The sequence below is a fragment of the Zophobas morio genome, unplaced genomic scaffold (assembly GCF_036711695.1).
Source record: "Zophobas morio isolate AGI-343-1 ecotype UQ-CSIRO unplaced genomic scaffold, CSIRO_AGI_Zmor_V1 ptg000029l, whole genome shotgun sequence".
In the NCBI taxonomy this organism is placed as follows: Eukaryota; Metazoa; Arthropoda; class Insecta; order Coleoptera; family Tenebrionidae; genus Zophobas; species Zophobas morio.
The window spans coordinates 9593147-9608338 of record NW_026972134.1 but is presented as its reverse complement, the minus strand read 5'-3'; the positions used below and the strand labels follow the sequence as shown (position 1 = coordinate 9608338).

The window sequence follows — 15192 nt, the reverse complement described above, 5'->3', positions numbered from 1 at the left end:
TCGTTTTTGCTTGAGAATTTTGTTCAGACGTTATGTATGATGACTGGAAGTAAGTTGCAAAAGCGTCAACTCTTTTTCCGCTTGAAGTTATGATATCATTTTCGAATGTCATTCTACCCAGAATTCTTGATTCACCTTTCCTGGACTTAATGTAGGACGAGAATCTCTTTGGATCTTTGGTTATGTTATTTTGCGTTACCTCAATATATTTTTTATGCGCAAAGGCAATATCTTTTTTGACACATTTACGATATTCTTTGAATTTGTCTACATAAAATTCATTTTTGGTTTGTTTATACTTATTATGATAATATGTTTTTAGTTTAAGTTTACTTATAATATCAAAATGGAACCAAAGGGGATACGTTGTTTTTTGTTTAGAAGTGAAGTTATAACGTGGAACGTGCTTATCAAGAGTACTATAGAGCACATTGTAAAACTGTTCAACTGAATCATCAACATTATTGCATTTGTCTAAAAATGACCAATCAATATCAAACAGGTAGCGATAAAGCGTTTGAAAGTTAGCTTTCTTAATTTTATAAGTCCAAAAGTTGCTGTAATCATTAGTAAAATTAAGAAAAGTGTTAAACGATTCAACAGAAATTAACAGAGCAGGGTGGTGGCTGTCTTCAGGGATAATAGAGTCATTATCATGACTGATTTTACGATTTACATTAGCAAATATAAGGTCGAGTAATCTACCAGAAGAATTTTTCACATCATTGTATTGGGTCAAGTTCAAGAATCTCCAAAAGTTATTAATTGTATTCATTACATTATTATTTATGTCCATGTTAAAGAATGGTATATTAAAATCACCCAAAATTATTAAATCATTGCTGTCTGAATTGTAGTGCTCTTCAAAGAAATTGCAAAATATAGACAAGTCATTTACAGATGGTCTTTTAGAGAAATAAGCTACTATGATACAAAGTGGTTTGGTCTTAAAGTTAAATTTACAACCAATTACTTCAATAGAAGTGATGTTATCGCGAAGATATGATAAGTTTAGTAATTCCGCCTGTAACTTGTTATTTACTGCTAAAAGAACTCCTCCACCTCTAGAAATACCCAGTTGCCTAAAGTTGCGGTCACATCTGAAGGTAGTGTAGATTTGTGGACATAATATTTCGGAGTTGGAGATTGAGTCACACAGCCAAGTTTCACTAATACAAATAATGTCAAATGTGGAGTCACTTGTAGCATTATAAAAGTCCTGGGTCCTATTGCGAATACTACGAGCATTCTGATAATAAATCAGTAAAGAGCCATTGGGCTTTAAGCGTTTAAATTTGACTTAACTATTTGCGGAACACCCTGTATGAACTTGATTCCAATATTATCCTCTCCGTTATTTATACGTTGACGCAGATCATTTTTGACTGACTGTAGGTACGATAATTGTAGTGGGGTTCTGTCTATGGATACACCGACGTTTTTAAGTTGTCGATCATTCTGGATTTGAGCAGTCTTTGTACGAACGGCTTGTAAAATTTTTACTTCCCGAGCGTAAGCAAAGGAAGTATTGTAATCGAGTCCGTCGGCCGACTCTCTACTTTTACGTTTTCTCGATCTTTCATGACCCCTAGAAGACGAAGAAATAGGTCTCCCATTTCCGTCTGTCTGTCCGTCTGTCCGTCTGTCCGTCTGTCCGTCCGTCTGTCCGTCTGTCCGTCTGCCGTCCCGGATTTTTATTAGACAGATAATCTCCGAAAGTACTCGACCGATTGTTGTGAAATTTTGTACTTATATTAAGAATATCATGTAGATGGTAAAACGCTAACCAAAATTTGTCTAATCATCCCCACCACTAATGCGATGACGTCACTTCAAAATTGTACATAGTAAATGGGTTTTCAATTGTATAAAATAACATAGCCCTACACATGTAGTTTACAACTCTGAATCGACTTTTCACCCGAAACGTCCAGATTTTTGGAAAAAAAATTAAAATTATAAAACAACATTTTGAAATTTAATTTTTAATCTGCTAACCAGAATGCCTTGAAATGTTGCAGATGTTTTAAGACTATAAAGAGCATTATAAATCTTTAGTCAAAAAATATTTGCTTATCCCCTCCAAAAACTTGATGACGTCAGCTCAAAAGTTTGTGGAATAAATCATATCTAAAATGTACAAAATATGATCAGTTGTACTTGTGATCTATCACTCCATTCATATTTTTTGGATTTGCATATACAGGGTGATTCAAGAAAATAAATGAAAGCGTAAATTTATTTTACTGATTTACTCAGGAACTACAAAACCGAATGCTTCGAAATCTTGAAGATATTTTAAACTTATCATAAGCATGGTAAATTTTTGATCAAAACGTATTTGGTCGTCCCCGCTAAAAAATTTATGATGTCACCACAAAATTTTGCTGAATAAATCGTATCTAAAATGTACAAAATATGGTGAGTCTCTTCTTGTGATTTATCATTCTATTCAAATTTTTCGATTTGCATATACAGGGTGACTCAAAAAAATTAATGAATGCGTAAATTTATTTTATTGATTTAATCAGGAACTACAAAACCGAATGCTTTGAAATCTTGCAGATGTTTTAAGGTTATAAAGAGCATAATAAATTTTTAGTCAAAATATATTTGGTTATCTTCTACAAAAAACTGATGACGTCAGCTCAAAAGTTTGCCGAATAAATCGTATCTAAAATGTACAAAATATGATGAGTCTGTACTTGTGATTTATCATTCCATTCATATTTTTGGATTTGCATATGCAGGGTGACTCAAAAAAATTAATGAAGGCGTGAATTTATTTTATCGATTTAATCAGGAATTACAAAACCGAATGCTTTGAAATCTTGGGAATATTTTAAACTTGTTATAAGCATGGTAAACTTTTGTTCAAAATGTATTTGTTCATCCCTCCTAAAAAAATTGATGACGTCACCCTTAAATTTTGCTGAATAAATCCTATCTAAAATGCAAAAAATATGATGAGTTTGTACTTGTGATTTATCATTCCATTCATATTTTTTAGATTTTCTTAAGAGGTGGTTCAAAAAAATTAATGAAATCAATTTATTTTATTGATTAAATTAAAGGCAACACTTATTATTAGTATTACACCCCAACCAACCCAATTTGGTAGACACAAAATTTGTTAAAGGAAAAACTCGGTTGAAACATAAGGGTAGCACGCTTATTTACATCGACTTTAACATTACAGACCTGCATTTGTTTTATGCGCTCACTTGGTTCCGCGAATGTGAAATAGACATGTTTATAACCAACCAATTGTGAATTTCACCGTCAAGAATTAAAATAAAACCCAATGTTTTATATAATAAGCGGAAGTCGAAGCAATAAAACCGATGGTCGTTTTGTTTACAGTTTCTCTGTTTGACTCTCACGTATGCTGTTACGCCTGTCATCTTAAATTAAGAATGTTTATACATACACGATTTTCAGTTGCCTCTGATACGTATACGTGAGTAAATTGTTTCGTTATTTTATTGATTATTACAAATCAATATTCAAAACGACCCAATAATTCATTTTCCCGAAAATTTTAGAATATAATAATTTTATTCTTAGTATTACACTACATCTATCCCAACTGATATACGTGTCCTTGCAAAAATGTTGATGACGTCATCGCAATTTTTTTTTAAATTCCCACTACAAAAATGTAATGAGAAAAAAACACAATAGGCATGCAATCGTCAAGTTTCCGACAGCGAGGGAAGTACTGTCTAAACTCTTTAGACCAATTTTTTTAGCTTGCTGTTCATCCTTAAAATGTACTTTAATGGGCCGAGGACGACTTCTATTGACATCATATTTCCCTAAACGGAAACAATCAAGATCCGTAACTGTATCATCGCCAGTTATTTCAAGAAACGCCAAACAGTCAGTGACGAGGGTTCGATCTTTAATTTTTCTCTCAGATGCGGGCGTATGCTGGGGTAGTTCATCGAAGCCGTAAAATATTAGATTTGATTTTCTGAGCTGACGTTCGTTTACTTCTCGAATGATATCTTCAAGTCCAATGTCGGACGGCGTTTTTTGTGATAACTGGTTTTTTAAAGATTCAACTGTAGCTGATAGCTTATCAATTACTTCCTTTAGATGGGGAATTATGTCACAACAATCACACTTGTTATTAGAAACAGAAGCTGAGGTAGACTTGGAGCACTTAGGGCACTTCCCAAAAAAAGCTAGGAATAGACCTTATCAAGTCAAGTTGATAACAACATATGGACGTTCATCGGAAGACACAAAATTGTACAAAGTATCGAATTTCCATAGCAACCACATTTTGTTAACTTAGCTGCACAGAATTTATAGTTCCATAATTAACTAGCCGCTTTTAGAAAACAAGATTTTATTATATTAATAAGCTTTGACAGGGAAAGGTCAAAATTGTAAAATGCCATCTTTTGTAATTCGGACCGATGTTTGTTTTTAGAACGAGTTTTATATAGTTCGTTTTTTAGAATCTTTCACTTTTAAAGAGTGTACACCAATTTTTGTGGGTCTTCGTTGTCTGGAGTGGTGATGCACCTATTTTCGCTGATCAAAAAGTTGTAAAATCAGTATTCTGAAAAAACAAACTTGATTTATTTTTCGTGGCTACAATCGCGTGACACTGGCGAATTTTTATCAAAAATCCGTTTACTTAAAGAGAATGTTCCTATGATATGCTTTCTCAAAATGGTTCTTGATCAAAGAGTAAAAGAAGTAAGAGAAGAACAATTTTATTTAAATTCGTTTAGGAATGGAATTTAGACACCTTCCAAATTACAGATTTTAAAATATTCAAAATTCAGAATTATTTGTTCAGAATCTGAAAACATCTATGAAGATATGAAACTGACAGAAGAAAATTTTTATTAAATCAGAGAAGTGACTTAAATTTTGTTAAATAATAATTTTTAACATGCAGCAGAACGTTAAATCTATTGGTTACATCTATTAATGTGTTTATTTCTTATCCTTTTGTCACCATTATCTCACAATATTACTTGTTTTAGCAGGTTTATAGTTTAAACTTTATTTTTTCATGGTAACTAATACCTAATAGTGCTTTATGTCTAAACAAAGTAGCGTCTCTATATACAGTGTTTTCAACAATTATTGTTTCAGCAGGTATCGATTAATAGTAGATTTTATTGAATTTATGCTAGAGTTATAAATATCGAAATCAGCGTTGTTTTCGATTTCTTTAAGTAGTTTCCTTTATGTAGTCTACTGACGATATATAACGGTGTCTTTTTCTCAATATTTTGTCTCGGTCTGCTGCTGCAAAAAGTTACAGAATACCTGCTACTAATCCTAGGTTCATTAAAACATAGAGAATTTATTAACGCACGGGTATCAATTTGATTATTTAAAAAATATAAAAAGACTATAACACTGTGCGCAGTACAGCCCTGCACAACAGCGATCTACCCCACCACCCACCATTCGACGGCACCGAGGTGGTACCAGAGAACACAGAGAAGCGCCATAGTTTAAATTAAATGACGGTTGAGGACTCCGAAATTTATGTTGGCAGCAGTGTTTGGTTCTAGCTAGGAATAAAATTAACTAGAAGAAATGTCACAATTTTTTTAACGACGCGTTTTACTTTCGACAAATTGACACTAGATTTACCAGAATATTACAAGCTGCTTACTGTTTCCTTCATTTTCATTCAAGTCACACGAATTACAATTATAGTGAACCAAGGTTTTTATTGGCATCGACTATTTAAATTTGGCGCTTGCCTTTGGCGGTTGAGGACTCCAGTGTCAATAAGGGTGGTTTTGCAAAATCAGCCTCTATGTCGCTTCTCTATATTCTCTGGTGGTACGGACCTGGACCAAAACAGTTTAACAGAACGCATCTCGCAGTAGACGCGATCGGGCGTATTGATTTGTACATACACATTAGTCATTAAGTAAATTATGTAGTATATCTAACAATTTTTGACAAATGGAATAACTTGCAGCCGAAGCGACCGCGAATACCACTACTAATAATTATTATTTACAAAATATATGCAATGAATTTGGTGTACAACTTAAAATACCCGACTTTTTAGGAAAAGTCCGGACATTTATTGTATTACAACACACTAATTTCCACAGATTCAGACGGTAACTATCCACATAGAAAACAATTTAAACACCATTTGGATCATCCAGTTGTGAATGGTGTCGATGTTCAACGATCGTTTTCACCATTCAAGACATTATTAATATTAAAACACACTCGTTTGATCCATGAAGATGTAAAAAACTTGGTATTTATGTATACAAACAACAAACAATGCAAAATTGTTTTGGACGGAAACGAATAAACCCAAGATAGTGCTGTGCGTAGTTGTAGTGGGGGTTATTTGTCGAGTATTCACTTATTTCGGCCTTTCCCCGTATCAGAGTGAGTAATTCTGCGGTGATCATGATATTCAAACACATGAAAACATATAAACTTATTGCCAGATCGAATAGCAACGTATAAACAAGTTTTCATTATTTCAATCAGTAACACTTCTGCTTATCAACTTTTGTTGTCGGAAAACGGGAACGTGTTATTTTTAGAATTTTTCTCTGTGACATGTACCAGCTAAATCAAAAATTAGGAAGTACATAATTGTAAACCTCTGCAGTCAAGACAAGCTATAAAGACAAGTAAGTTTTTGTATTTTTAACATTGCATTATTTTAGTAATTACAAAATAATATTACCTCCGCTTTTGCGGCACGACGCGTGACGAATTAGTGTTACAAGTTACAACAAAAAAATGTCAGATAAAGTTATTATTTAATTAATTTTTATTTGTTAGTGAATGAAATTCTCTCTTATATAAGTAGGTATATGTATACATATATACAATTTTTTTGGCTCAGACTAAATATATATTGTTTTATCATTTTTGTAATGCGAAAACAAAACTGTGAACAATTTCATTAATTTTTGTTTATTCGGAAGGTAATAATGTAAGCAAAGTACGTTTTTTCGAAAATAAATGTTCATTGATTTGTGGATTCAAAATTTTTGAAAACATACTATTTCTCTGCTATTATCTTTATGTTATAAAGCTATACGTACTTAAAATTTAATAATAAGATCTATCTTGATATTCACAAAATTATTTCAAAAGTTTAACAAAATATTTTAATTGTTTAGAATTTGATAAGATGATAAGGCACGATAAGAACTGTGTTTTTTATGACGCAAAGCATAAGATTAGGAAGCGTAAACGTGTTTCCCATGGGTTTATATTATTTATATATTATAATCTATCTAATAATGTCCGTGGTGCGTACAAAATTTTATTTTTAACCAATTTCAAGGATTAAAATAAGTTTAAACCAAGTTTTTAAATATTTTGAATCCAATAAGTCTGAACATGGCGTCAACCGGTTTGCACAGATGAAAACTACGGATTACTAATATAAAGTGATGACGTCACTTCAAAATTGTGCCTAGTAAATGGGTTTTAAATCGTATAAGATAACATATTCCTACACATGTAGTTTATGACTCCGTGTTGAGCTTTCACGCGAAACGTCCAGATTTTTGGAAAAAAAATCAAAATGATGGAACATTTTACAATTTAATTTTGAATTTGTTTGAAATCTTGCAAATGTTTTAAAGTTGTGAAGAGCATAATAAATTCAAAATATATTTGCTTATCTCCTGCAAAAAATTGATGACGACAGCTCAAAATTTTGTCCATACAAATCCTAACTAAAATGTGCAAATTATAACGAGTCTGAACTTATGATTTAAAATTTTCAGTATTATATCATCATGAACTCAGGGTCGGACCAGGATAGTCAAGAAGAAAATGATAGATTAAAAAAATTGGAAGAAGAAATCAAGCGGATAAAAGAAAAGAAAATTAAAAGAAACTCATCGACAAGACAAAGCACAGGAACCTCCATCACTCTGCAACCTGAAGCAGCTAGTTCCTCTTCCAACGTGGTAAATTCACTAAATCCGTATTTTGTGCGGCAAATGAAAAGCTTGAACGTTATAACTCTAAAAGTAATTAATACTTGAAAAATTGATTAAAGTTTATTTCACTCCTGAGGTATAGTCCAATAAACCCTATTCGTGCGTAAAACTATAAAATTTGTTTTTGCAAAATTTTACTTTTTTGTGATAACTTTTATACAATAAAAACTATATGGAAAATACTAGCCATAGTTTAAGAAAAAAAAAAAACTTCATGTTGGTGGATCGAACGCGCTAAAATGGGTATTAAATTTGACAAAAAACGGTCCAGCAGTTTCGGAGATTATCTATCTAATAAAAATCTGCACAGACAGACGGAAGAGGTCATGAAACGTAGAGAAAATTTCAAAGTAGCCAGTCGCCCGATGGACTCGCTTACAACACTTCCTTAGCATATGCTCGAGGGGTAAAAATTAAAACCACAAAATCAACACACAATTCGTATTTAACCAAAATTTTTGTATTCGTTACATTTGTTTAAAAGATTTATTTAAACAATAATAATTGATAACGTAATCTTCGAAATAATAAATGTTTGTTTTTGTTTCTACGTAAGCCTTCAGAAATGTTCAGTGGTATTTTTTTAATATTTTTCAGTGCCCTAAGGATCGGTTTCGCACCTACAAAAAGCTTCCTGGAGTTGTAGATCATGGCAAGGAATATGAAAAAATGATGTGTGGATTCTACGCTTTAAAACTGATTGCGCGTGATGACGTGGAAGATTTTGAAATGACTACGAACAACAAAGAATATGGACTTTTCGATGATATCGGACTCATGGTTACATTCAAAAACCAGAAAAAACGCACCTATCTCATTCAACTCAAACATAAAGAAGGAGGAAAGTCCGTCACAAGTAACAATCTACTTAATGACAAAAATGATTTTGGCGTTCAAAAATATTTTAATTCTGTATCGACCCTTAATGTCACGGAAGACGTTGTTTGCATTCTCTATACAAATTCGTCTACATATATCACACAAAATACCCAAATATCAGCAAATATTAATCTAGAATTATGTGATAATATTGAATATGAAGATTTGCTACTTAACGTCGAACGAAGAAAACCATCACACATTTTTCAAGTTGGACAAAAACTAGATGACAAAACACAAATGTTTTATTTTTTTACAGAACAAAATAACATCTATAAGACTAAAGTGCTAGTGGAAAAAATGTTACACGAGATGTTACAATGCAACGTTTACGACTCTTTTATGCACTTTATGAGCGAATGGTGGTCGAAAAACTTTGTCTTAAGCAAAGACGAAGTCATTGCCAAATTAACTCAGTTAGTTATAACACCTTACGTCAAAACTTTAAGCGCTAGCAAACAAAATACAAAAACAGAAAACCTGAGAAAAGCAATAATGAATTATCCATTAACGATTGTAGAAAACAGCGAGGAAAATGTTATCGAAAATATATGGCCAAATGTGGACATCCCGAATGAAGAATTTATGAAAACCAAAGAGAAATTTGGACTAAAAGTAACGGATCAAGTTACGATTGCATGGTTTTTAAACAAACTTCCTTTGATTGTAAAAGTGGACGAATCGAATAAAGCAATAGTCGAATGTGTAACGAGAGTAATGATGGATAAAAGTGTCGAAAAGAAGCAAATCATCTTGGTGGGTAACGTTATGAAGGGTGAGTTCGATGGGATGGACGTTTTTCAAGATTTATCTGACCTGATGAACAAGGCCGAAAACAAGGAACATTGTCGCGATATTTTGCGCAATTTTACGATTTCTTTACAAGGAAGAGAACCAGTTTGTTTGGAGAAGTTTATTACAATTGACAGAGAAATCGCTAAGCATGTTGGAGTCGGTGAACTATTGAAGATGTCTCAAGCCCTCTATGTAATGGGAAACAAAAAAGATCTGCCAGTATTGCACATCCCAAGAGATGTATCTACCACTGTCGTAAAGACAGATAAAATTTTTACTATTTATAAATCCCAAGCAATGGTAATAATTAACTGCGACCCGGCATTTAAAGATCGTTTATTAACGCATACAAAGTACAATTTTGTTGAAATATCTCAATACCTTAGTCCAGAATATGTTGCAAATGATAACGTTATTATTCTTGCCACAAAAGGCAAGTTAACACATGCTGAGTTTCTTCGGGTTTGTGATAAAACAAAAAAGTCGAACGTATATCTGCTGCAAACATTTAATGACAAGTCTTGTGTCCTACTTTTAAGAAAGGGGAACGCATTACCATCTGATGTTTTAGATGAGGCATGGAATATATCAGAAACGAATATTTTAAATTGTCTCGATAATCCACTTAACGCGATCTGTGCTCCACCCGGAATGGGTAAATCGACATTAATGAAAGCTCTTTACAACAATTGTCCTTCAGAGTGTTGGGCAATCTACGTTGATTTGATAAACTGTAATTCATTTTTAGCGAAGAAACCAGATCCGACAGCAATGTGGAATCACTTTTTAGGGCCTGAAGGGGCAAAAGGGACAAGTCTAGAACAACAAATTAAGACTATTTTGCTCAGAAATAAAAAATTGTATCTATTTCTTGACGGATTAGATGAAGTGGAAAGTAGTTCCATCGACTGTGTTTTAAATTTTGTTAAAGAAGCGTCATCAAATTGTATCAACGTATGGATTTCTTCAAGAGAAAATCTACGCCAGAAAGTCTCAGAAGCATTAAATACGGTGTTTGTAGAGATACAACAATTAAGCCAAAAACAACAAGAAGAGTACATCCGGAAAAAATTAAAAGAAAAATATGGAGAAACAGGAGTAGCAAAAATTTTAAATGCAGTATTTGCTAGCACAGACCTAAACAACAGTCAAGAGCTCTTAGGAATCCCGTTGCAGTTACACATAATCGCAGAAATGTTTCTCACCAACGACGAAGCTTACAACAAGATTGAAGAACAAAATATTTTCGTTTTAACGCAAATGTATAAGTTGTTTTTCGAGGGAAAAGTAACATCCAACATTGAAAAAATAGCAGGTAGGGAGAGAGCACATATGTTTGGAAACATTAAAGCAACGCTCCAACAATACGAAGTTATTGCTTTAAAAACATGTCTGGATACTGAGGATTTTAGGAAACTAAATGTGGACTTACACGAATTAGAAGATGTTATAAGCCACTTTAAAGAGAAGCTTGACATGAACGGAATAATTAAGAATATAAACGAAAGTGGGGAGGCTGTATTTGATCATCAAACATACGCGGAATACTTTGCGTGTGTTTGGCTGAAAAAGAATAAAGAAAAAGCGCCTTTACTGAGAGGAGTGATATTTACTCCGAGGTACGAAAATTTACGGCTCATATTTGACGTAATGTTGGCGGAAAATAAACCGTTGCATTTATCTATAGTTTATAAAAATTTAGAACAATTTGAAAAATTCAAACATGAAATAAATACGAAAGACCAAGGTGGCCGAACGCCATGGCAGCTTATTTGTTCGTATGGTCTGAAATATCCTCTTTATTCTTATTTACATCCGTTTCTAAGACTCAATCGAGAGCTTGATTGGTTTGTGCATATGGCAAAAATTCTCGTTCAAGAACAGAACGACATAATAGAGGCAAGCGCAGACAATGACGTTTTCAATTTTATTTGGTTAAGTTATTGCCTAGAAGCAAAATGTTTGTACCCCATCGAACTAATTTTAGAACGGAAACTGTTGAAGTTTTGTGACATACAAGAAGACGTTTATCAACACTATACGGAAGACACATTGGCATACTACGCAGCACAGATGGGTTACCCTAACATTCTTTCCGGTGTTATAGCAAACAACCCAAGGCTCGTCCATACGATATTACGCCAAACAAGTTTCGATTACGATAACGAAGCATTTGGAGAACATCTCATGGCAACAGCAGTTATTAGAACTAAAGACAAATTTTCTTTTAAAGTTGAAGGACAGACTAATAAATGCGACATCCTAAACGGCCATAGAAAAGCAATTCAACTATTTTTAGACAACGGTTTTGATATAAATGCACCAGTTAAATTTAAAATCACAGCATTACAATTGGCGTCTAAACATGGTGATTACGAAATGACAAAGATATTGTTAGACTTTGGCGCCTCGATTGACGTTGCGGACAAGGAGAAAAATAACCCTTTGCATTACGCATCGGAATCCTGTCAAGACAATCGAGACATAATAAAATTATTTATTGAGAAAGGCATCGATATAAATGCACAAAATGGAACTGGAACGACCGCTTTACAAATTGCGTGTCGAAAAGGTGATTGTGATGTCGTAGAAATGTTGCTAAATGCCGGTGCTTCGATTAATATGGCGGACGAAAACAACAAGAACGCGTTGCACTATGCATCGGTATCATGGGAAGACAATCGAGATGTAATAAAATTATTGGTTGAGAAAGACATCGACGTAAATGCACAAAATAGAAATGGAACGACCGCTTTACAACTTGCAGGTCGAGAGCGCGATTATGAAATCGCAGAAATGTTGCTAAATGCCGGCGCTTCGACTGACATACTAAACAAAGACAACGAGAACGCGTTACACTGTGCATCCAAATCACGGAAAGACAATCGAAATATAATAAAATTATTGATTGAACAAGGCATGGACGTAAATGCCCAAAATGGAAATGGAACGACCGCTTTACAACTTGCATGTTTACAAGGAGTTGATGAAAATGTAGAAATGTTGTTAGATTTCGGCGCCTCGATTAACATTGCGGACAAAAACAACAAGAACGCGTTACACTGTGCATCTGAATCACCGAAAGACAATCGAAATATAATAAAATTATTGATTGAGCAAGGCATGGACGTAAATGCACAAAGTGGAAATGGAACGACCGCTTTACAACTTGCTTGTTTACATGGTGTTGATGAAAATTTAGAAATGTTGTTAGATTTCAGCGCCTCCATTAACACTGCTGACAAAAACAACAAGAACGCGTTACATTATGCATCGGAATCATGGAAAGACAATCGAGTTATAATGAAATTGTTGATTGAGAAAGGCATGGCCGTAAATGCACAAAACGGAAATGGAACGACCGCTTTACAATTTGCACTTCTGGAAGGTGCTGATGAAAATGTAAAAATGTTGTTAGATTTCGGCGCTTCGATTAACATAGCAAACCAAGACAACGAGAACGCGTTGCATTCTGCATTGGAATCATGGAAAGACAATCGAGACGTAATAAAATTATTGATTGAGAAAGGCATCGACGTAAATGTACAAAATCGAGATGGAATGACAGCTTTACAACTTGCATGTCTAAACGGTGATTATAGGGAAGCAGAAATTTTGTTAAATTCTGGCGCTTCGATTAACCTTGCGGACAACGACAACGAGAACGCGTTGCATTATGCATCGGACTCATGGGAAGACAATCGACATGTGATAAGATTACTCATTGAAAAAGGCATCGACGTAAATGCACAAAATGAAAATGGAACGACCGCTTTACAACTTGCGTGTCAAGAACGCGACTATGAAATCGTAGAAATGTTACTAAATGCCGGCGCTTCGATTAACATGACGGACAAAAATTACAAGAACGCGTTGCATTGCGCATTGGAATCAGAAAAAGACAATGGAGATGTAATAAAATTATTGATGAGAAAGGCAGCAGAACAGATGACATCCAGCAGTGATAACCTTGCAGCATAGAGTGAAGATTATCTTTGCAGTCTTTGCTGTATATCTACAACAGCGACATCACCCCACCTTTCGACGGTACCAGCTCTGGGGTGAATAAGAGAACAAGAAGTGAACAAGAAGAGATGAAGACAAGAACGAGACGAAAACGAAACTCGCGTTTATCGGGCCCGAGTATACTTGACATAATATAATAAATAATAATAATAAATAAATAAATATTTAATTGTCCTACAGAATATTTTCCAGTTACAGGACAATTTCAGCAAAACATAACACAATTTTAGTCTAACTAATAATTGGCAAATATTCCCAAATCTTTCCTATCACAATTACATTTAACATAAGCAGAAATTGACAGTTATATCTTTCATAAATTTAGCTTGTCACAGATTGCAGTTTTCAGTTCTCTGGTCGAGCAGCTGAAGATATCACAATCGCTATTTCTCTCCATTTTGTTCGTATACATGCTGATCACATATAGTGGAGCTCTTCTACCAATATTTGTGCGTGGTGTACTGGAATAAAGCGTTACTGAATATCGATTATTTAATCTCGGCACATAAAATTTTAGGCCAGAAAGAAACTCACCACAGTCAATTTTATTATTCAGAAGTTTATGCAAGAAAATAAGTGCGCTGACAACTCTTCTGCACTGCAATGTATTAAGTTTGTATCGCTCTAATAATACTACATGTGGGTAATTTCTAACTGGCCACACTCCTTCATCCTTGAAATATAAATACTTTAAAAATTTCCTTTGAACGTTCTCTAGCAGCCTTATCTGATAATCATAATATGGGAACCAAGCCGTGGAGCAATATTCTAACCTAGATCTCACCAGTGAATTAAAAAGTTGAATTAAGGGTAACACGTTATTAAAACCTTTACAATTTCGTACAATAAACCCAAACATCTTACCAGCCTTACCTACAATGTTAGTGACATGTTCTTTAAAAGAAAATTTCGAGTCATAATGCACACCAAGATCTTTTATATTTGTAGTTCGTTGAAGAATACTATTACCAATATGATAATCAAATTGACAAGGATTGTAAGACAGCGTGAAGGAAACAACCTTGCATTTATCAATATTCAATGGCAGTTTATTCAGTAAACACCAATCCTTTAGTTTGTTTATGTCATTTTGGAGCATTAAGCAGTCATCCACGTTGCCAATTTTATGAAATATTTTGATGTCATCTGCATAAATAAGAATTTGGGAGTTCTGGATGATATCCACAACATCGTTTAAGTAAATTATGAAACAAAGTGGACCGAGTATGGAGCCCTGCGGGACACCTGAGAATGAAGCATAAGAATTAGAGTTAAAACCATTATACACAACACAATTTACCCTCGAAGACAGATAAGAATAAAATAGTTTTATTAAGGAATCAGAGAAACCCATAGCAGACAACTTACAAAGCAAAATTTGGTGATTAATTTTGTCGAAAGCTTTCGACAGATCCGTATATATAACGTCAAGCTGGCCACTGTGATCTAGCGTATCTGATATTATTTGGGACATACACATTAAGTTCGTATGAGTTGATCTTCCTGAAGAAAA

General features: G+C 33.9%; 1 protein-coding gene across 1 annotated transcript; it reads left to right on the top strand.

Moving 5' to 3' along the window:
- Positions 1 to 6241: 6241 nt before the first annotated feature.
- On the top strand, positions 6242 to 13853 carry LOC135137199 (uncharacterized). The gene is made up of 4 exons (XM_064066787.1): positions 6242 to 6396; positions 6459 to 6647; positions 7761 to 7946; positions 8577 to 13853. The coding sequence occupies exons 3-4, from the start codon at positions 7773 to 7775 to the stop codon at positions 13632 to 13634; spliced, it is 5232 nt and encodes a 1743-aa protein (XP_063922857.1). The 5' UTR covers positions 6242 to 6396; positions 6459 to 6647; positions 7761 to 7772; the 3' UTR covers positions 13635 to 13853.
- Positions 13854 to 15192: the final 1339 nt, after the last annotated feature.

Coding starts and splice junctions, on each gene's coding strand:
- LOC135137199 (XM_064066787.1), top strand. CDS start 7,773: ATGAACTCAGGGTCGGACCAGGATAGTCAAGAAGAAAATGATAGATTA. Junction 7,947..8,576: donor CTAGTTCCTCTTCCAACGTG/GTAAATTCACTA, acceptor AATATTTTTCAG/TGCCCTAAGGATCGGTTTCG.